This window comes from Echinops telfairi, unplaced genomic scaffold, assembly GCF_000313985.2.
Source record: "Echinops telfairi isolate 266 unplaced genomic scaffold, ASM31398v2 ScPeMD7_7410;HRSCAF=8448, whole genome shotgun sequence".
NCBI lineage: Eukaryota > Metazoa > Chordata > Mammalia > Afrosoricida > Tenrecidae > Echinops > Echinops telfairi.
The window spans coordinates 11,033,832-11,056,715 of NW_022111310.1; the positions used below are offsets into that span (position 1 = coordinate 11,033,832).

A 22,884-nucleotide genomic window follows, 5' to 3' on the forward strand; every position below is an offset into this window, starting at 1 on the left:
ATTTGGATCACTTGTTGTTCCCTTGTCCCTGGATTTGTTAACACCACTACCTTTCTCCCTACCTCCTCCACTCTCATGCCCCCCACCCCCCGGAACTGTTGGCCCATGTTTTCTCCTCCATATTGTTCATCCAGCCTATCTTACTTAGACCTGCAGAGATAATAACATACACAAAAACACGACAGAGCAAAGTCAAGCAACAAAAGAAAACAAAACAACAACAAAAAGCCAACGAAAAACAAAACACAACAACAGCAAAAAAAGAAAAGCTTGTAGTTAGTTCAAGGACTGCTTGTTGGCCTTTAAGAATGTTTTCCGGTCGAATCTGATGGGGTGCCAAGCCTTGGCCCCAAAGTCTACTTTTGGTATTCCCTGGGGACTTTGTTGCTCTGTTCCCCTTGCTGTTCTGTTCCACGCCCTTAGTGTTTTGCCTCAGTGTGGTGGGATCTGATCAGGCGCAATTCCCACACTGTGTCTTCAGTGTTGTCTCCTGTAGGTCTATGGGTCAGTGAAGGATGTCATGTCTCATAGTGGGCCGGCCATATGGTCTTCTCTGTGGGTTGGCTGCTCTGGGCAGGAATATCGTCCTCAAGGCTTGGTGGGCCAGGTTGTGCTCCACTCTCTCTTCTTCCCCCTACATTTGCTCCCGTGTGCTCTGATCAGACATGTCCCTCTCCTGGAGCTGCAGCTTCAGTGCTGTCCTCTGAAATAAATTCTTCTGGGGGGAGGGGCAGGTGTCCACATAGTTGGGATTAGGGGTAGCCCCTTAGACTCAGAGCATCTTAAGGTAGGGTCTTCAATGGCTCATTTTTTCCAGCAGTAGATTGCCAGAACTTTCTCCTGAAATATGACAGACTGGACTTAAATCCCCTGTCATTTGGTTTGCAGTTGAGTGTGTTAACCATTAGCGTCACCCAAGGCTGGAGCTAATCACTTCTGTGTCATGGGAAACAAATGGTTTTTGGAGCAAGGTAAACTTGAACTCTTAATGCTGCTTCCCTCCAGGCTAGCTGTGTGACTTTGAGCAAATTGCTTGAAATTTGTACAGTAGATGTTATACTTCTTTATAATTTTAATATGTGTTGTTGTTGTTGTTGTTAGGTGCCTCTGCGTCAGTTCCAACTCACAGACACCCTATTTAGACCAGAAAAAACACTGCCTGGTCCTTCTCCATCCTCACAATCATTCTTATGTTTGAGCCCATTGTTGCAACCACAAGCTTGTCAAATTATCTAGGCCTGGATCTTCCTGTTGAGGGACTAAACTTGACAGACTACTTAATACCCTGCCTTTCATCACTTACTTATGAGCAACCATTCTCCCATAGATATACTTCCACCACCACCATCATCATTATTTGGGGGGCTATTTATGTTGTATGGAGATAGACATAGTTATTTAGCCAATCCCAGTATTGATCATTGTGGACTGTTTAGGATTGTAGAAACCCACAGACCATTTTGAAATGAATTAGTCTGATCCTGAAAATACAGACCTTGAGTGAGTGGAAAAACCAGCTTACAGTTGGAGTACGCTTTGGAACTTCATTTTTCCAGGCTTATGGCGCTGCTTGTAATGACAGTGTAAATGTGAGATGGGCTAAGGGAATTTCTGAAGCTGCCAAAAATTCTGCAAAAGAAGCTAATTTAGTGGGTTGTATTCTTTCTCTTCTTTAATGTCCAGGACTTGTGGTCGACAAGCTATGGCTCACGGGCCAAGTCTAGCCCAGCCCCTGTTTTGGTATGGGCTAGGAGCTAAAAATGGTTTTCACATTTTTAAATGGTTGAAAACAATCAAAAGATGAAGAATATTTTGGGACATGCATAAATCATGTGAAATTCAAATTTTAGCTTCCATAAAAAAGGTTGTATTGGAACATAGGCATGCTCGTTTGATTCCACATTGTCTCCGACTGTTTTCAGGCTCCCGTGGCAGAATGGAGGCGTTATGACAAATGCCGTATGGCCAGCCGTATCTAAAGTGCTTCCTGTTGTTCTTGCTGTTATTGTTTGCTGTCAAGTTGATTCTCACCCAAGAGATCCTTATGACAGAGAAGAACTCCCCTTAGTGGGTCACCACATCTTTTCTCCCATAGATCCCTTGGTGGGTTTGAACCTCTGACCTTGAGTTAGCAGCCAAGTGCTTAACCAGTGTGCCACTTAAAATGTTCACAAATGGGTCCTTTAAAGGAAGAGTTTGATGATATCTACTGCAGACTAGTTTCTAGTCAAAATTCTAATGTACAGTATTGTGTACATAATGAGATGTCTTTAGGCATCAAAATCCGGGGACTTCATCATGTTCAGGCTTAAAGCACTTTGGGCTTGTAGACCTCTTCTGTCTCTGCTCACTTCGCTTGGCTGACCTTCTCCCTCCCAGGCTCACTCCCCCACTCTGCAAAATGGGTAGGTCAGACGAGAGCTCTGTGTTGCTTCACTCATTTATCCATTCACCGAATATTTCTTCAGTGCCTGTGGCATGCCAGGCTCCAGGGTAACTCTGATGACCGATATCATTAGTTATGATCTTGCTGATGACACGGGACGTTGCTCTATTATTTCCACTGAAATTTAAATAACAACGCCCAAGAAAGAAAAAGTAGAGAAGTCTACCAGTGAACATTTCTGGAGCATCCCCAAGAATGAATGCAAGTAGATGGTTTCTCCCATGAAGTCGGATGAAGTGCCTCGAGACGTTCCAAAGTCCGTAGCTGCTTCTTCGGTGTCTGTTGTTTGGTGCCTTCAGGTCGTGACCTTGTGTACAGCACTCTTCTGTAGACGACTTTAAGGCTGGGGGGGGGGCAGGGGCGGTGTAGAATTCGACCTTCTGCCGGTCTCTTCTTATCTCTTGCTCCGGTTGGCTAGAGGAGTTGATCCTGAAAAATACAATCATAAGATGTTACCCCAAAGGAGAGCACTGAGGACGAGACGTGTCCACCCCGCATTGGTTAGGCGGAATAAGGGAGGGTCGGAGAGGAGAGGGGTAGTGGCACATGCGTCTTCATCAACTCTCCTTGGTGACGTCCAATCCGGGTATCACTAGTTGAGCTGCTACGGTGCACACCTGGGGCTTGGAGTGCCTAAGAGCTGGGGAAAATCTTGATGGGACTTTGTAGCCTAAAATGCATGAAGCATCTTTCATCTGATGGCCTAGAAGCCTCCAGCATTGTAAACGAAGGACTGATGTCCCCTCTGTGGTCATCAATTCATCTTTTTCATTGCTAACTAACAAAAACGGATATTCCGTGTCTGTGTTGCAGGCTCTGCATTTAGTTTTCAATACACGTTATTGCAGCTAATTCTCATAATAACCCCAAAGGGATAGACTAATATTCCATTTTCTCAGATGAAGAAACTAAGGTCAAGAAAGCTTATCTAAAGTCCGTCAATTAGCTGGAGACACGCCAGACTCAAACCCAAATCTGTCTCCAAAACTCTTGTTCCTTATCCTACATTGGAATACTCCATCTGTTAGACTGTGCGCTCACTAAAATCAGGGGCTCTCTTACCTTCAGCTTCTACCCTCGGGGTTTAGCATCTTGCTAGACAATCAAACCACAGTAACCATCAAACCCTGAGTTCCTCCCATGACAACTGCTGAGGAATCAGATGTTGGCAGTCATGTATTAGATCTCTTTTCTCCCCTTTCTTAGCACTCAACCCACAGACTACCACTCAGTGACAACAACTTATGAGGTGAGCTTAAAATAGTATCAAACTGTGCCAATTAAGACCTACCGGAATTTAAGTCAGGAAAGGCAGGAAGATCCACCCAACTGGCAGTTGAAACCGAAGAGGAACCGTTACAAAGAAGAGAAGTGCTGGGTGCTGAGAAAGTGCCCAGTCTGAGCAGCACAATTAAACACACGGAGAGAGGCATGCGGAGCAGAGCATGACCGAGTTGATTGGTCGAATTTGCTCTGATAATACCCGGATCAGATCGGGTCGGTGGTGGAGAGTTACAGCCTTCTGCAGCCTTGGATTCCCACTGAGCTTCCTCCAGGCTCCTTGTAGAGATGATGCTGGTTGGCCATGAGTTTCAGACATTCCTGTTGCCAGGTGGATCCTTCCATTTAACTTACATTTCTGGAAGTAGCATAAGTGAGTTGGAATACTTTACAGCTCCAGAAGCCTGTCCAATCTAGGAGACATCAAAATCTATTGGCTGACTGGCTGCCTTCATGATCAAATGACAGGCTTTCAGTCATCCGCAGCACCTTCCATGGCTTTTCTGGGGATGCGGTTTTCTTTCTAGAAAAATGCATAATTGGCACTCAAACCCTCAGGCATCAGGAAACCCAAAAAGTGTGTGTGTTCCCAATGGGTCTTCTTGTGCAAACCCTCTGTGGCCCTGAAACAAGATCACCCTGGGTCTGACATGGCAGGCTAAGGAGTCCAGATTCCAAGCCTGTCAGCATAGGGGTTGCCAAGAAGGAAATAAGGATGTTCCAGAAAAGCAGAGGCATGATACCAGTAATTTCTGTATTAACAGTTCCTGGATTGAGACCTCTTTCAGAGTTTGCCATTTGAACACCTGGACCCTTGTGACTGCCATCCCAATATGACGGAAAGGCCAGCAAGACTAAACTCATTTTGGCAAAACATTCATCTCAAAATCAGGGGGAACCTGTCAGCCAGAGGTGTCCTCAAGGGGTTGGCATCCTTTGCAGCCGGACATTCTTTCATTCCCCTGTTCAGCTCCTGTTCTTACTAAAGGCTAACAAATAACTGCTCCAAGCTGGTTCAGTCTCCTCTGTCCCTGATGGCCTGTGTCGAGCACATGTGAACAAGAAGTGAACCAGCTTGGCAAGGGCTGATCAAACTCTGGGACAAGAGAGTTTGTCACCAGAGACTCTAAGAGGGTTTTGTCAACTACTGGCTACTTCCTATGATCCTTTCAGAGTTGCCGGCTGGGATTGGTAATCAGTTTCCTCTGGTACATCGACCACTGGAAACAGTTTTCCATCCCGGCCTGAAAGGTTGCATAGAGAATCATAAGCTTTTGATCAAGTTCCGAGAGAGAGATTTTCTATTAGTAATGTCTGCCAGGGACACAGTGAGGGAAAGTGGCAGCAAGACTATCACGGGCTAGCGTGAAGCACAGGTTCTTCTAATTCAACAGTTCTCAACCTGTGAGTCACAACCTCTTTGGGGGTCAAACAACCCTTTCACAAGGGTCGCCTAATACATCCTGCATATCAGTTATGTACATTACGATTCCTAACAGTAGCAAACTTAAAGTTATGAAGTAGCAATGAAAATAATTTTGTGGTTGGGGGTCACCACAACACGAGGTACTGCATTAGGAAGGGTAGAGGCATTAGGAAGGTTGAGAACCATTGCTCTAAATGAATAATAGCAGTTACTGCTAAGCAAATCGGAATCACTCAGGATTTGAGTCCCTCAATTTTTCAAGATGTGGAAATAAGAGGGAGGAAGAGGACATAAGCCCATATTTAGTTAACCTACAGTAATATAGGAGCCCTAGTGACGTACTGCATTACATGTCGGGCTGCTAAGCAAACCATCACCAGTTTAAGCCCACCATCCACTGTGCAGGAGAAAAATGAGGCTGTCTACTCTCATAAAGAGTCAAAATCTGGGAAACTCAAAGGGGCAGTTCTGTCACGTCTTACAAGGTTGCTATGAGTCAGAATTGACTCGATGGCAGTGACTGTGTTTGTTTTATTTATTTTTGTATAGTAATGTGTTGACCTTGTAGGAAAAATGAGAAGACTTCCAAAAAGTTGGCTATTGGTGTAAGTTCTAAACAGTAGCAATGATGCTCTTGAGTATGTGAGATAATAGATGGAATATGTCAGTGTTGAATGAGCACATGTGTGGTATTTATGGTTTGGTGAGCATTAGGCTCTATGTGGAGTTTTGTTTGAAAGACTTCCGGTTACACTGTCAGCCTTGTGAACTCGAAAGAACTAGGTGCCTGACATAGGGTAAGATCTCTGCCAAGGATGACGCAGGCCCCACCCCTTTTCCCTGTTTATTGCTTATTCTGAGTTGGCTTCCAAAATCATCTCACCAGCGTACCAAGAAGCACCCTTCTCCCTTCCAGCCCCTTCCTCTCTCAAAATGCGCCCAGGAAGATCTCACCCAGGCTGGCCCTCAGAATATCCACACACTCAGCTGTGAAATGACCCAAACTTTATGATTAGCAAAATCAGGTTTAAGGAATCTTACCATTGTTGTGTCTCTGTTAAATCATGATTTTGTAAATGTCAACCAATCAGAATTTTCTTCTTGTAAGTTCCTGGATGCTCTATATTTAAACTCTGTGAAAGTTTTCTTTTTGTGGCAGTACTTTGGTGAATCCTTATAATGTATTATCTGATCTTGGTGTTTTTTTCCTTTAATAAACACCTTTATTAAAATTATGGAAATGGAATGAAAAGATAATGGAATTTTTCTACAGGCTTTTTTGATGCTCCCTTGTAATTGCTTCGTTTGCCACCTGCAGTGCTGAGATCTACCTAGTCACTGCTCGTCGGTCCTTCAAGAATATGATTTCATTTAAGAAGCCTCCGTTTGCCCATCGAAAAAATGGAGAAGGGCCATAAATTATTTCTTGCCTACACAAAAGCTATTTCCCTGCTAACAAAACTCTCCATGCATGATAGACTATTAAAAAAAAACTGGTTTTATATATATATATATATATATATAATCTCCCATCCCACCCCTTGTAGCTAAGATACAAGGGTCTCAATAGTGGCCTAGGAAATTTGAGAAGTTTGAAAAGTTCATCTGAGCAAGACTGCCCTGGCCAACAAGAGAGAGAAGCTCGAGCATAAAGCCTGCATCTCCCTTCCTGCTTTTGGATGACTTCCTTGGAAGACTCAAAGCACTGAGCTGTGCAGCCATCTAGAAGCCTCGAGAAGAAGGCCAGAAGCTGACCCAGAGGCTTGACCTCACTAGACGACTGAATTTCTGGAACCTCCTGCCCCCAGACTGCTTGATAATGGGGAAACATAAATGTCCATTGTTTAAATCACATTTGGTCAATCTAGTGCTGGGAGTTCTGGCCAGAGCAGCAGGCAAGAACACTTTTTTAGAAAGACTCACAAAATGCAAAGGACCAGACGTTGTATTCCTGGGCATTTATCAAAGAGAAATGAAGGTACATGTTCATACAAACCTTCACACAGTGGTTAGAGCAGTTTGATTCATCATAACCAAAAAACCCTTCAATGGGTGAATGCTTAAACCCATTATGGCAATCCACAGAATGGGCTGCTCCTCAGAAATAGACAGGGAAATAAACTCCAGAGGATGATGCTGAATGAAGAAAAAATCCAACCCAACCCCAAAAGTTTACATGCTGTATGAGTCCATCCATATACCATTCTAGAAATGACAAAGTTATAGTCACAAAGCATCGATTGCTGGTTGTTGGGAGTCAAAGGTAGAGAGGGAAGCAGGCGTGTCTATAAAAGGGAAGAATGGGGGATCTTTGTGGTGAAGACATTTTTTTTATGTTTGGATGATCTCAAAGCCATGTACCAGTTTTGATATTGTCCTATAGTTCTGCAAGGTTTTACCATTAGAGGAAACTGGGTAAGATCTTTCTATGTTATTTCTTGTGATTGCACGTGACTACAATCATATAAATTTTAAAAGTTTAACTTTTTAAAAAGCTTAGGAACACCGTTAGTCCAAACCAATAATTACACAGTTGAAGATCAATGTTCTGAAGGATGAGTTACTGAAATCAGTTTTCCTTGACTCTCCTGGGATAGCTTTTCTTCAGAAATGGAAGGCACCACCTTTTGCCTTGGTAGAGACTAACTTTGTTGTAGTTACATAATCTGGTGTCAACTTGAGACTATTAAGAGTAAAGGGGTGGAGTTTAGCCTGTCAATCAGGTTACAGCTTAATAACCTCATTTGGAGGCACTATGGAGATAAATAACTCATGGGAGGCCAGACCCACACTCTCGGCTACACCTTCCTGTCAACAACATGGAGTTATGCTGATGGAACCTGAGCTCCTGCTTCCACCCCCACTGGTTCCATAAGACTTTCCACCCACTGGTCTGTGATCTTTCTTTATTCAGCATCATTGCATGTGTTGCGTGAGCCTGAAGAGGAATTTATAGACTGATATCAGACATACGGGCTAATATCAGACTTATGGACTTAATCTGGACTGGGCTGGGATGTCGTCTTAATATACAATTACTCTTTGATATAAATTTCTCTGTTACACATATATGAATGTCTATGAATTTGTTTCTCTAGTCAACCCAGACTACCTTCTGACTTATATGTCATAAACTATGTTCTTCATTGCAGGGGCTACAATAGAAAGACCTGCATCCGGGGAATGCCACCATCAGATTCTTGCACTGACTTCATCTGGTACTGAGCCTCCCAAAGAAGGGGGTGAGTGAACAGTGAGGGATGGTGATGTCTGGTCTGAAAAGGCTGTAAAACAGAGTATGAAGGTGGTCAGGATAGAAAATTGTTAAGAAGAAAAAATAGTTTTAAGGAGAAACTTAAACATAAGGGAACAAGTAGAGGCGAATAACAGGAACTCTCCAGAGGCCATTTCTCCATAGCTGAAAGGTATAAAGAATAGTATGGAAGCAGTGGGAGGAGGGTAATTTAAGTTCCATGTCACCAAGGAAACCACAAACTACTTAGCCACTAATGTTTCAAGAGCATGAAAAATATTTAAACCTCTTTATTTAGGCAAGAAGAGCCCCGGTAACCCACCTAAGTTGGGCACTACAAGCTTTGCAAGAAGTGTGTGTGTGTGTGTGTGTGTGTGTGTGTGTGTGTAGGAAAGTGGAGAGAAGGTTCTCCTGTCCTGGTTCCCTCGAAGGTTAGAATTAATATTAGAGTCTGTGATCCTTCTAATTCCAGGAAGCTAATAGAGGCCAGAACCACTCCCCCAAAGTAGATGACATTGACTAAAAGCACAGAAGTAGCACCATCTATTAAAATGGATGGCAAATTGGCTCAAAAAAAGGAAACAGATAGTAACTTTTAAGTAAAGGGTAGTAAGAACTAAGAAGGTGCTCAGCCTTATGGGTGAGCATTATGGACACTTTGGTCTACCCTATAGAAATAACCCATAATGGGGGCATAATTTTAAAAATGGATACATTTTCTGACAGCATCATTGGAATGGAAGGGGTAACACATCAAGGCAGAAGGATCACTCTAAGAGTGAGGGGTCCCGTGAGTCCTTCGTACTAAACTAGGTCTCAACTCCCCCTAGATCAAAATGTCAGCTTCCGCTTCAGTGGGAAACATTTCAAAACCTCATCTACCATAAATCGTTTGGAGAACACTGAAGAGTGTTCATTATAATAATAAATAAAGAGGGGAAATCTTTCTGAAAGTTGAGAATCTAAGGGATTAATTAGGGCTGCCAAGAATTGTTCTGGGCCTCAATCAACACTAGCAGCTCACACACCTGGGGATGGTTTTGTGAGTAGGTCCCTCTGTTCTACAGTTATTGGGCACGAAAGTTTAGATTGAGGTGGATGGGCTTGGGGTGGGGCAGGGAGTGGTAGGGAAGAGCCAGACCCTCAGAGGAATACATAGGAGATACAGTTGCATGAACAAGACCTATACCAGGTTGTCAATTCAAAGGATTGGCAGTAGGAAAGATGAAGAAGGACAGAATAGCATTAAAATGTCATTAAAAGTCTGGGTTAGCATTCCCTTAATGCTACCATCAAATCAATTCCCACTCACAGTAACCCGATGAGTCAACTAGCTATGATTGAAAAAACACTCACTTACACACACAAACCCCATTTTTAATAACGAATAAACACTCATTTTTCAGATGAGAAAACCAGATCTCAGAGAAATCAAGTGACGTGGCCAAATTACACATTAAGGAAAATGACAAAATTAGAATTTAACCAAATGCAATTTTTCTCTGGCAAGTCCACTTAACCTGAATGTGATAGGGTTTATGTCAACTTGGGTGGGCCAGGATTCTCCCAGGATACGATCTTAGTGTGGCCAACTCCACGAGGGGATCTTCTGTGAAGCAGCCAAAAAGTTGTGGGAAGAATGTTGTTGGTAGGTGTCATTGAATCCATTCTGGCCCCATAGTGACCCTATCTATGTACAACAGAACAAAACACAGTCTGCTCCCGCTCCAGCTTCACGAATGATCTGATGTTTGAGTGCATTGTTGCAACCTCTATGCTAATCCATCTTGTTGAGAGGCCTTCCTCTTGTTCAATGCCCCTGTACTTTACCAAGCATGAGGTCCTTCTGCGGGGCCCGGTGTCTCCTGATAACATGCACCAAGTACACGAGATGAAGTCTCACCATCCCTACCTCGAAAGACCACTCTGCGTGGCACAGGATCAGACAGTGTTTCAGTCTGTTGTGCACGGGTCCCTAGGAGTCGGAACTGACTGGATGGCACCTAACAACAACAATAGGTCTTTACACATTTCTTTATAATATTTTACTCTTGTCTTCTCAAGCTACCCTTTGACATTTCAGGTCAGCTGTTTTACTTCATCGTTCTTCCATTTCCCTGAGCTATTCTATGATTAAGAGCAAGCGTCAGTCTCTCGTGACATCCATTTTGACCTTTTCTTTTTTTCGCTGTCATTTTAATAACCTTTTGCTTTCTTAGTATGTCATTAGTGCTTAAAGTACCACATTTTTTATATGTTCTGGAAATTTGGGTGGGATGGACTCAAGGTAATAGTTTGGCTCGTGTGGATTTATTTTCACTTTCTTCAACTTTCGGCTGAACTTAAATATATATGAGCAATTGATGGTCTGTTCCACAGTCGGCCTCTGGCCTCGTTTTAGCTGCTGATATTGAACTTCTCCCTTGTCTCTGTCCACAAACACAGTCAACTTGATTTTTGTGCATTCCATCTGAAGAAGTCCACTTGTACACTAGCCGTTTATGTTGTTGAAGAAAGGTATTTGCTATGAATAAGTCATTGGTCTTGCAAAATTCTATCATGCAATCTCCAGCTCCATTTATATCTGAAGACCATATTTTCCAGCTGCTGTGCCTCTTTGTTTCCAAATTTGCATCCCAATAGTCAATCATGATCAATGCATCTTGATTGTATGTTTAATCCATTTCAGTTTGAAGATGTTGGTAAAGTTCTTCAATTTCTTCCTCTCTAGTTTTAGAGGCTGGTGCATAAATTTGAATAACAGTTGTATTACTTAAATTTCCTTGTGTGTGGATAGATATTATACTATCACAGACAGCATTGTACTCTAAGAAAGATCTTGACATGTCTTTTTTAACAACGAATCTAATATAATTCCTCTTGATTGTGTCATTCCATGCATAGTAAACCACATGATTTTCTAATTCAAAACAGGACAATATCAGTCCATGTCGGCTCACTAGGCCTAGAATTTAGATCATTTTATTTTTTAGTTCTATTTTTCTTAGATTCATACTCCATACATTCAAAGTTCCAATTATTAACTGCTGTGGAGAGTAGACCTCCTTAATCTGGTCACAGCCTTGATATGATTGCGGGCAGGTTCACGCTGGGCTGGTCTACTCTTCATATAAATCGACTGTGTGGAGGCTAGAGGACTTCTACTGCTGGCTTAGGATCCTGCATTTGGACCAGCAACTTCCTTGAATACAGCCTGCAGATCCCAGGAGCTTTCCGCGGACTTCTGACTTGGTTTAATTCAGCCGTGTTCAGATTCATTTAGCTCAGCATTCACCAGGTTTGGGTCTTCCTGCTTCATCTCCCAGCTTTTTGTCTGCCAAGCTCTACAGCTACAGGAGTCAGGGGGAGCCTTCAGCTTACACCTGAGCCTCTGACTTGAACCAGACTGGACTTACCCACTTTAACAACTGTGTGGACGCTTTCTTGGTATACATGCATGTCCTTCTCTATGACGACACCTCCACACAACACTGGTTTTGCTTTTCTAGAGAGCCCAACCTGACACACCTAAAATCTAGGTTTCCTAGTCTGGAGTTCAAGGCCCAATCCTTCCTACTCTTAGAGACTCTAAAAAGAGAGAAGAGGGGCGGGGATGGTTTTTTCCTTTCCTGATGACTGAGAACCCTGGATTAATTGAGCTTTGAGAAACTGTCCTCCCCATGGAATTTTAGAAATAGGAGCCAAGTTTCCATCTGCCTTTCCCTGCTGCCTAATCTGTGTGTGAAGACATTTTGGCTGCCCCCACTGTGCCATTCAGGAGAGCAGGCCTTGGCCTCAGATTGGAACATGTCCTCTCTCTGGGGAGATGACGACATGGATGAATGACAGTGGCCATACCTTGAGGTGTGCATGGATGCTCTCTCTAGAATACTCAGAGTCTGAAAGGCCTGGAGGTCACCAACACAGATGAGCCCATGGAGTGGTGATTAAGGACGCACCTGCAAGATGAGCTCTGGGTTCTAGAGTTTCACCGCTATCACCTGCTATCCTGGGATGGTAGGGGGAGGGGGGCACAGCAGGAGTTAGGGAGGATCCTGCTTCCACTGAACACTGAAATTTGGTCCAGAAAATAATTTCCCAGAATTTCACCTTACTGATTGTAAAATTGTGATAATAACCTCCTCCCTGTCAGCAAAGCCCAATTACACTGGCTCTCCTTATGCTCGTTCAGATGAAACAGCTGGGCAGGGAAGAGACAGGAAGAAAAGTCACCGCTGAGAAAATAGTCCAGGGGGAAGGGAACGTGAAGTGGTCAGAATTGGGTAAGTGTTCCTTTTCTTGCCTTGTCCGGTTGCTTTATAGAGTGTGTTCATGGCAGTGGTTTCCGCGAGTCTCTGCAGCCTTCTGACACACATTATTATTATTATTACTACCCTTGTGCTGAAAATCGGATCAGCTGCTAACTCACAGGTTTGAGTTTAGCCAGAGTCACCTCAGAAGAAAGGTCTAGTGCCCTACTTCTGACAAACCACCATTAAAAACCCCAAAGAGAACATTTTTATTCTAATAATCCACAGCAACTAGTTTTGTGGTTGTTTTTTACTTCAAGCCAACAATATCCTCAAAAAAGAAGAGACCTGGGCAGGGGTGGGGAGGAGAGGTGGGGGAGCAGCGCAAAGGGAGAAAAGATACCAAGGGCTCAGTAGACGGTAAATGTCTAGAAAAGAATGATGGCAGCATATGTACAAATATGCTTGATACAATTATTGTATGGATTGTTATATGAGCCCCCAGTAAAATGATCTTTTATTTATTTATTTATTTTTTCCGCGCAAGCTCCATTTTATTAAGTGGGATTTTGCAGTGGAACTGGGGCGCTTAAAAAACTTGACTGCCTGGGCCCGGGGCGGCTCCCTGGCCCCTCCCCGCCAAGATCTCTGAGACAACAGCTGGGTATCAAATGACTTCAGACTTTATCTGAAGGAAAGGTACAAATGGAAGAACGGAAGTGGATGCTTGGGTACAATTTCTAGAAAAGGGACAGGTCTACCCCACATGCATGCGCTGCCTTGGTGACTTGGGGAAGGCCAGGCTGCCGCTTAGCTCTCTCCATCACTGTCTCCCAGGGTGTGCTTGTCGAAGAGATACTCGGCCAGGCCGGAATCTGGGGCCCCCATCTTGCGCAGGTTGGTGACGTAGTCGCCCAGCTCTTTGATGGATTTCACCTGCTCATCCAGGTAATGTGTCTCGATGAAGTCACAGAGATGGGGGTCGTTCTTGTCCGTGGCCAGTTTGTGCAGCTCCAGCAGGGACTGGTTGACACTCTTCTCCAGGTGCAGTGCACACTCCATGGCGTTGAGCCCGCTCTCCCAGTCGTCGCGGTCTGGTTTCTTGATATCCTGGAGGAAGATCCGGCCCCCTCGTTGGTTCTGCAACTTCATCAGTTTCTCGGCGTGCTCTCTCTCCTCGTGAGACTGGTGCAGAAAGTATTTGGCAAAGTTCTTCAGAGCCACGTCATCCCGGTCGAAGTAGTAAGACATGGACAGGTAGATGTAGGAGGCGTAGAGCTCCAGGTTGATCTGGCGGTTGATGGCGGCCTCCGAGTCCTGGTTGTAGTTCTGGCGCACCTGCGAGGGAGACGCGGTCATGGCGGCGGTGGAGGCCTGGGGGCGTCGAGAGGAGGCGGAGAGGTGCTGCTGGACGGCGGGCTGGGCGGCCGGTTGGCGGGGGGAGGCTGGCGAGCGCAGGGTTCCGTTCAAGCACTGTTGAAGCAGGAGACCGCGGCGGCTCTGCGGAGAACGTCTGGCCAAAATGATCTTTTAATAAATAAAAAAAAAAAAACAATCTCAGACATATGCAATGACGTGGTGAGGAGTAATAGTCAAACGCAAACGTTGTACTGAGAAGTTCTCTGTCTGAGTTTGTCACCTACCATTTCAAGCTAGTTCAAGGCTCTGAGTATCCCCTGTAAATTGGGGAAAAGAACTTCTCACCTGCTTACCTCTCAGAGTTGTCTTCTCATAGGGACTGCTATGTTAAGATGGATAGTATGGTTGTGTAAGGTCATATTGCAACCTGTCCCATGGGGGGATGCCATTGGGTCTCCTCTGAAGCAAAAGTGGTCCTCTCTGTAAGTGATGGCTCTGTCTGCCTTCCAGAGTCACGGACCAGATTCTGGTCTCGAGCGCCCTGTACATTAGTCTTGGAGCAGTGTTGGTCACGGCAGCCTTGAGAAAAACTAGGTGTCACATGTCACAAGCTTTCCAGCTACACGCTGGGTCTGGGTTCCCTGGAGGATCCTCAACCGTGGGTAAACTTTGCCCACTGTTAGAGATGTCTCAGAGGGCATGAGACCCCAGTGGAAAAAGCATCTAAACAGGACCAGCTTTGTCCCAGGGCCCAGAGTGTTTAAGGGAGGCCCAAGGTGACCTGCAGGAGCCAATTCTACTTATTCTCAGAGTGAAAGGGCCAGAGCCACTTCCTGCCTACAAATTCCCTTTCTGCCCCTGAGGCTGAAGGTCCCATCACTAAGCGCTCTGTGGGTCATCTCCAGCCCAGCGCTCAGTTGCCCGACACGCTACACTGATGAACACGGGATGCCTAATTCCTCTCAATTCCCCACTTTCTGTGCTGTTTAACAGCAGCGAGAGGAGCTGTGGCCCACCCTGGGGAGCATCTACAGCAAGAGCAGGCACTGAATTGATTTTCCAGATTAACTGTCATCCCCAGCTGGGAGGCAGCACACACAGGAGCTGAGCAATCTTCCTGGGGCTCCTCCTGCTTCAGAAGCCACTTTTCTCTGCCAGGTGTCTGGTAAGGCTGGATCTGTGGGTCCTGGGAGGTCTGTTCCTGGTCACTGAGGATACATTTTTCCAAGATTGGGGTCTGAGGAGGTACCAAGAGAACCAACAGATAAGAAGGCTCTCCCCTGCACCGATGTATTTTATCTGCTTTGCTGTGTGGCCCTAGGCAAATGGCTTAACCTTTCTGAGATTTTCGATCCTCATCTGAAAAATGGAGGCAGTTCACACTGCTTATATGTGTGCTATGAGAATTAGAGAAGACTGTCTAGATAAAATGTCGGCCCATCTAGGCACTCCATAAGACAAATGGTGGCCAGTATGCAATTCCACCTTTCCAGGGAGTTACCTCATCTAAGACTTCACTTCTCCAAATCTCTGGTGTAAATACTCCTGAAAACTGGATGAATCATTTCAAGAGGAAATAATACAAAATAATTCCAAACCAAACCCACGACTGTTAAGTCCACTCTGACTGATAGTGCTCCTATAGAGCTTCCAAGACCTTGAAAATCTTTTCAGAAGCAGACTGCACATCGTCCTCCAAAAGGAAGTGAACACCTAAAGACCTTCTTTTCCCGAGACATGGTCAGGGCTCCGGGGTCCAAGCTCCGGATGTTTCCACACATTGGTTGTTGGTTGCCCCATTCACTCTTTAAGCTCATTTGCCTTGAGGTAATTCCCTGGGCCTCCTGGTCTCAGAGTGGACCCAGTTTTTTGGTTATCTCCTTTTCCAGGTCAGTGCCACGGCTCTTCCTTAACCTGCGCCTCAACCTGTTCTCATTTTGTAATCTCCTGTGACCTGGGATGGTGCCTCCAGGATGAGATCCTGGTCCCATAGTACTGACAGGATTGTACTTCCACCGCTGAGACTCAGCGAGTGACTGGGTGAGCAGCTATGCCCACTCAAGTAGCATGGTGGACTTGCTCCTCTGACAACCAACTTCTCTGGCGACAGTCAGTGTTTCTTTCATCTATGAGGGTCATCTGAGATGCTAAGTGAAGACAGAGTGTTATGGACCATACGATGCCTGTGTCAGCCTGGGTAGACTAGAGAAACAACTCCACAGAAACTCATGTGCATAAGGGTGAGTTTTAGATAAAGGGTAAATGTACATTAAGAAAGTATCCCAACCCAGTACTGTCCAAGCCCATAAGTCCAACATTAGCCCATATGTCCGACACTGATCTACAAAGTCCTCCTCCATCTCACAAAACACACGCAACGACACCGCCTGCAGGAGGAAAGCCGAATTAGTGAATGTGTAAACATCTCAGCGCTGGCAGGCGTCTCCACATGGGTGCTCCAGCATCCATGAAGTGAGTCTTGCCAGCTGAAGCAGGGAACTGGCTAAGGCAGCTGCACCCTTGTAGTATTGGTTAGCATATGTTCTTATATATGCGGATCATCACAAAGCAAGAGACCTGAGAACTTGCAAGGCTAGGCTCACTGAGCCATTTTATCTCTCTGTCCTTCAATTAAACCCACATGTGTTTATCGGCCAGGTTGGCACAATAAACCTTAACTATCTCAATACCTGTATCAGACAGAATCTCTAAGAATGAGGCTAAAAATCTACCCCATCTAATTTTATGTCCCCCAAATGTTGAGTGCCACTGGCTAGACCACCATAGCTTCAAGTCCAGTAGCAATTTGAGAAACTCTTCAAACTCCATAGTCCTCTTTTTGCTTCCCTCTATGAGGAAGGGTTTTAAACAGCCGAGGGAGGCAACCTACCATGCAGAAGCGTTTTCTCTTTGTGAAAAGCCCAACGGAGGAATCTCAATGAAGGCAATAGGCTTGAGTCCCTGCTCATTTCCTCGGCAAGCCATTGTATGCAGTCCAGCCCGGACCTCCCGGCAGAGTTGTGCATGAAATGTCGAGCTTATGCCTAAATGTCTACTTCCCTGTGGTGGGCAAAGGGGTGGGGACACTTGTAATACCTCACAGATGGCTTGATATCCACGGAGAAAGGTTCTGTGCATCCGAACCCCTCACACACGTTGGGTCAGCAGAAAGGACATATTCCCTCCCAGTCACAGTGAAAAGGTAGAAATGAAAGTAATGTTTAGGGTCTACTCTGTCCCTAACATTTTCATATAATTGTCGCATGGAATCCTCCCATCAGCTTAAGGGGCAGGTCTTATTAGCTCTAACTTCGGATGAAAATTGCAACACAGGATTTGGTATTTTCTCCACTTCCCTTACCTCTTAGGTGGCACGGAGCATCTTCAAACCACAACCCAGCTGATTTACAACCTGTACCTTTACCTTTGCTTCCTTTCAAGTGGATATGTATGTAGCTCTTCCCAGTTAACAAATTATATCCAGTAAGGAATATCAAAGAAATGGACGAACATCTCCATTGGAAGGTTGACCTGGAGTTGAAGAGAGACATGGACTTAGAGGAGTTCAGGCAAACTGCCATTTTCATCTCACTCAGGGAAGGATGCCTGTGGGACTAGACTGGAAGGACAACAAAATTGAGAGGCTATGCCAGCCAGCAGCAACCACAGGAAGAATTGCTTGGAAGTAAAATGGCAAACAATCCAGCTTGGCCTGAGCAGCCGCAAGGCCCAAAGCAAGGGAAGGGCGCGTGGCTCTCTAATCTGGTCAATGGGGATGATGCCATACTGCTGTGGCTGTTCTCTGAAGTCCTGGACAGTGGGCGGTGAAACAACACTGGGACTTTTCCGGGCAGAAATATGTGCATGTCAATGGATAAAGGGTTGTCAGGCAATGTTGTTCTGTTGGAATGACTGGCTCTGGAGCCCAAAGGGGCGCTACATCAAGACGACTAACAGGAGGAAATAGGAACAGCAGGAGGACCTTGAAAGTTTGGCCAGAGAAATAAGAGCCCATAATGAGGGGTTTACCTATTTGGTTGACTTCAACTGCAAGAAATAGAAAATGCTGGCTCCACTCGATTACAATAATAAGGAAATGTTTATGTTAACCAATACTACAAAAAATCAACTGCCACCAGACAGACTGTGGGTGGACTCTTATCCCACTTCTCTTAGGACCTGTGGGCCCTGCCCCTTTTATATATTTATATTATCCTTAGGTCAGTAGCAAAATGGATCCAGGAATGGCATGCCGCCTCCAGAACATACATGATCCAGAGAAAAACTGAGACTAACTCTTGTGTCTTTTCTTCTCACTGCCACCAAGACAATGCTGACTCATAGCATCCCTGAGGACAGGGTAGAACTGTCTCTGTGAGTTTCTGAGACTAATTCTTCATGGCAGCAGAACGCCTCCTGTCTCCCACAGATCAGTTAGTGGTTTCGAACAGCTGACTTTGCAATTAGCAGCCCACATTGTAACCACTAAGCCACCAGGGTTCCTTGTGTCTCTCCTTAGGGAGAAGGAACCCTTCCTCAAAGGCTCACAGCAAACGTTTCTTCATATCTCATTAGCTAGAGTTAGGTCATTTGCTCAAACCTACACCACTCACACTGGAAGAAGGGGGATTCTTCCAGTTGATTGCCTTATCATCAGGGACGGCGGCGCTATTGGGGACTCACTGAAATGTCCATTGTAAGGGGATGAAGAAGGAGCCCACATGTTATTTCTAAGCCCTTGGCTGCTTCTCGCACATCCCCTTTCATTCAGTCATTCATCATGGTAAAATCATGTCTGAGGAAATGTGTTATTTCAACGTTTGCTACATGTACAATTCAGTACAGCCACCCCCACCATATAGCTGCTCCCTCAATTCTTTCATTCGCTCTCTAAGAAGACGTATGCCGCCACCTCCTCTGTACATACCAGCAAACAGACACTCTGGGATATGTGCAAGTGCACAGGCTCCCACATCTCTGCTGTGCCCCAGAGCCTCTGCTCTCTCCATTTCTCTAGAGTGCACGCTCTGGGCGTCAAATGGAAAGACAGAAGCTGTGCCCACAGAGCGGGGTTCCGTGTTAAATGTCTTCTGTGTGGCCACGTTTCATTTGAAGTGCTACATGCTTGGTTGGTTTCAATGGAGACCTGTCGGATGGCGGACTGTGAGAAGAACAGCTGAACGCATTATCAAAAACAGAGAATCCCAAAGAAGCGGAGTCAGAGGCTTCCCCGGGGAAGGCGCTTGTAAACAATCCATTGGATGGAGGAGGTGGGTCAGGTACCAGACGCAGAGGGATCCCATGACAATCAGACACCTTGAGCAGTGGGTGAGGGAGGAGCTGGCTGCCTGAATAGGTTGGCTCAGACATCAGTATTTTCTTTCCCTCCTCCTCTTACTTCATACCAAATATGGAAGCAGGTACCTGTCTACCATCTGTCTCTAAAGAACTGCGGCTTCACAGTTCATCCTCTACATGGTGGGAGCCAGATGGGGAAGTGGTTTTTGTCCTTCGAGCATTCATAGAATGTGAAATCTATGAGCTGGGAACAACATAAGCGATCATCTTGCTATTTGTAAGCCAAGAGGTGGGGCGGGGGTGGGATCCGAAGGCAAGTGATCTGTCCTGGGACAGTAGCAGAGCTGGACTAGAACCAAGTCTCTCACCTTCCAGAGCAATGCCCTTTCCACTGAACTGGGCTGCTCTCCATCATCTTGTGGACAATCAAAACCCAACGCAGACCTCTTCTCCCTTCCCATGAGCACCACAAACCTCCTGTTTTTGATGCAGAATATGGCTGTGACCCCGAGGTCTTGAACTCTTCTCCGGGCTGATAACTGCAGAACGTCTCTCACCTCTCTCTCTCAGCCTTTCATAGCATAGGGCGTGTTTCACATTTCACTCTCTAACTGTTTTGTGTGTCGTCTAGCCACTTGATGCTTCATGCAGTTTTGCTCTTGAGTCATTTAATCCCCACTACATGTTACTAACACATGTCCAAACCATCCACAATTACTGAGTTTGGAAACATGCAGGCAGAAGTGGGCAGGAAGGGAAACTGTTCTTTATTTAGGGCGGGGGCCATTCTAATTCCTAAAGAGCCATGGACTCATTTGGGGAGTGACAGTCAGAGTCAAAAGAATGGAAAGGCCTCAATAATTCCTGGTCTCAGACTCTGAAATTTGGGGAAAAGGTAGCAGCTGCTCTGCCTTTCTACACCCTCTGTCATCCAAGCACTTGAGCTCTAGCGGGTCTTGGTGACCAAAGATGAACCTGTAATTGGTAAGCGTTCCAAAGCGGGTCACAGCTAGGTTCCCAGTCAACAGAATGAGTAAAAACCCACCACCCATTTAAGAAGACTTTGCAAAATACAGTTAGCAATATCAGACATTGTAGGAAATTGAGAGTGCAGGTGAGGAGGCAGGGACGTAGAGGTTCATACTCGCTCCAACAGGAATGTTGATCCCCTCGAACGTTACTAAAGCCACTCTTCCATTCAGTGACTCATTGGAACTACCATTCCTGCTCTCTCAATAGTTCATCACTGCTTAGGGGGCGGAGATTGCAATGGTCTTCATTCTTGACTGCCCCTTAACATCATCGAAAGCCTGCACTTGATTAAGGTAATCCAGGCACCAAGGTTGCAACATGCAAAGAAACACCCACCTTGGGGGTCCTTACATTTTGCATTCTAGCCTCCTGGTTTGTCTCACCCTCTTCCCTGCACTGGCATATCCTGAATGTCAGATACAAAAAGATGGGTGATGAATATTTATTTGCATTATGTTCACTCCTCTTCCCAAAATATCAAATGTCCCCCCATCATCTCCAAGAGAAAGCTTACATTGCCGAATGTGGCCAACACAGCCCTTCGTCAGCTGACTCGTGCCCACACCCATAGCCTCAGGGGCCTCCCCCTTGTTGGCCTTTACACTCCAACCATCTTAACCTACCATGGGATCTGGTACAGAGATGCAGGTCAGTGAACGATGTATAAATAAATAAATGTGAATCCTGGAACACTATTAAGACACGGATGCCTTAAACATGATTAAGTCAAATGATGAAGGAAAGGGAGGCCCTGATGGGGGTGGGGTGGTGGTGGATAAGAGGGCAGGCCCTGGATCCCACTGCATGGTTACATGTACAACTTGCATAAGGAGCTCCATCCCTGAGCAGTTGCTTTCCCTCTCGAAGCACTCTGGTAGCATAATCATTATGCATTGGGCTGTGATCTACATGGTTGGCAGTTTGAAACCACCAGCTGCTCCTCAGGAAAAACATGAGGCTTTCTACTCCCTCCATGAGTTAGTCTTGGAAACTCACAAGGCAAGTTCTACCCTGTCCTATACCTTCACTGGGAATCGGTATCAACTTAATAGCAGTGAGTTTGAGAAGTGTATTAAAATATTTTCTGATACAGTGCTATCTGATACATATTCCCTAGAGGTTGGAAAGCACTCCCAATATAAAATGGACTCAAACCTATCAATAATCATGCAGAGGGTGCCAGACTAGGCAGCGTTCAATTCTGTTGTGCAATGGAGTCTTCCCAAGTCAGGGCTGACTACTACTAACTACTACTAACCCTCAGAGACATCCTTTCAAAAAAGGAAAAACAGCCCCTACCTCATTGGTGAACAATTTTTTTAATTGCTCATGAAAATTCTTAGCACGGTTTCAGACACATATTCATAGAAGTGTTCAATAGGTGGTGTTTGATGTTCTTACAAATTGGAGCTAAAATCCAGCTTTGGAGAAATACTCATTCGCTTATTGGCTGCAGCTAAAGTTCAGGAAGGGACATTGACAGAGTGCTGACACTTAGGTTCAGTCACTGCCCTGAGAGGCCCACGTCCTTTATGTCACAGGTGCCTGCCAAGCCCAGGATGGGAAGACACCTTTCCAGACTGCAGATTTGTGCTGGAAGCTACCACAAAGGAGGAAAAGCACAGAGTCTGAGCTTCCATGTCTCTGTAGCAAGGCCCTACACCAAAGTTGGTTACCTAATTACTTATTGTCGGAGCCTTGAAGAAAACATGTAAATTATGCAGAAAGGCACCATATTGTCGAAGGCAAACGAGACCTTCATTATCCCTGTGTGAGTAGGGCTTAGCCAACAGAGCACAGAGAAACAGTAAACCCATCAAGGTCTGGCAGCACAGATGGGTGCTCAGAAAGGTTCCAGGGACCCTCAGAACAGGGCCAAACTCTGTCATTCTTCAAGCAGTTGACACATGGCTAGGCACATGGCGTATCCCTAATGACTCTGCTTCTCTGCAGCCCTCTCCAGTGGAAGCTGCTCATCTTCCCAAGATCCTCACCATCCCTGCAAACACACAGCCCACAACCAGTGGGAAGGGGAGTGATCTCCTAGACTCCCACGGCCACATAGAGGCATTTCCATCCCCATGTGATTCGAAGAGCCTCCTTGCCCCATGAGCCACCCTATTAGAATCTACTAGTCTCTTCTGGGCCAATCCTCTGATCCACGAACCATATGCAAGTGTATGTCTGCTTTTACTAGAAACCTAGCATACAGTCCTTGATGTGAAGCAGGTATTGATTTAACATTTGCTGTGAGTTGGAATTGCCTTACAGTGTTCTCTCCACCACAATCTCGGCCACCACCTCAGAGGCTTTCAAGATTTGTTGGAAGACCGTCCAGTTTCTAACTTCTTGGGTCTTGACTTTCACTGTTTCCCACATCCTTTTCCTCCATTTCTGAGTTGCAATCAGCACAGCTGGAATGCTCCCTAGAAATGAGGATATCATTGAGGACCTTTGGTGTGCTTTGGATGTGCTTTCAGAAGGGACCAATCCCAGGAGCATCATAGAATGCCAATTTAATAGAAGAAAGTATTCTTGC

The 22,884-nt window shown here is 45.4% G+C and overlaps 1 protein-coding gene across 1 annotated transcript in view; it reads right to left on the bottom strand.

Moving 5' to 3' along the window:
* Positions 1–13,188: 13,188 nt before the first annotated feature.
* The window catches only part of LOC115871870 (ferritin heavy chain), an 18,173-nt gene continuing 8,477 nt past the window's right edge, over positions 13,189–22,884 (bottom strand). Inside the window, exon 3 of the mRNA XM_030887378.2 lies at positions 13,189–14,183. Coding sequence (XP_030743238.1) covers positions 13,467–14,183 — 717 coding nt within the window. The 3' untranslated portion in view covers positions 13,189–13,466. The remainder of the gene's footprint in view (positions 14,184–22,884) is intronic.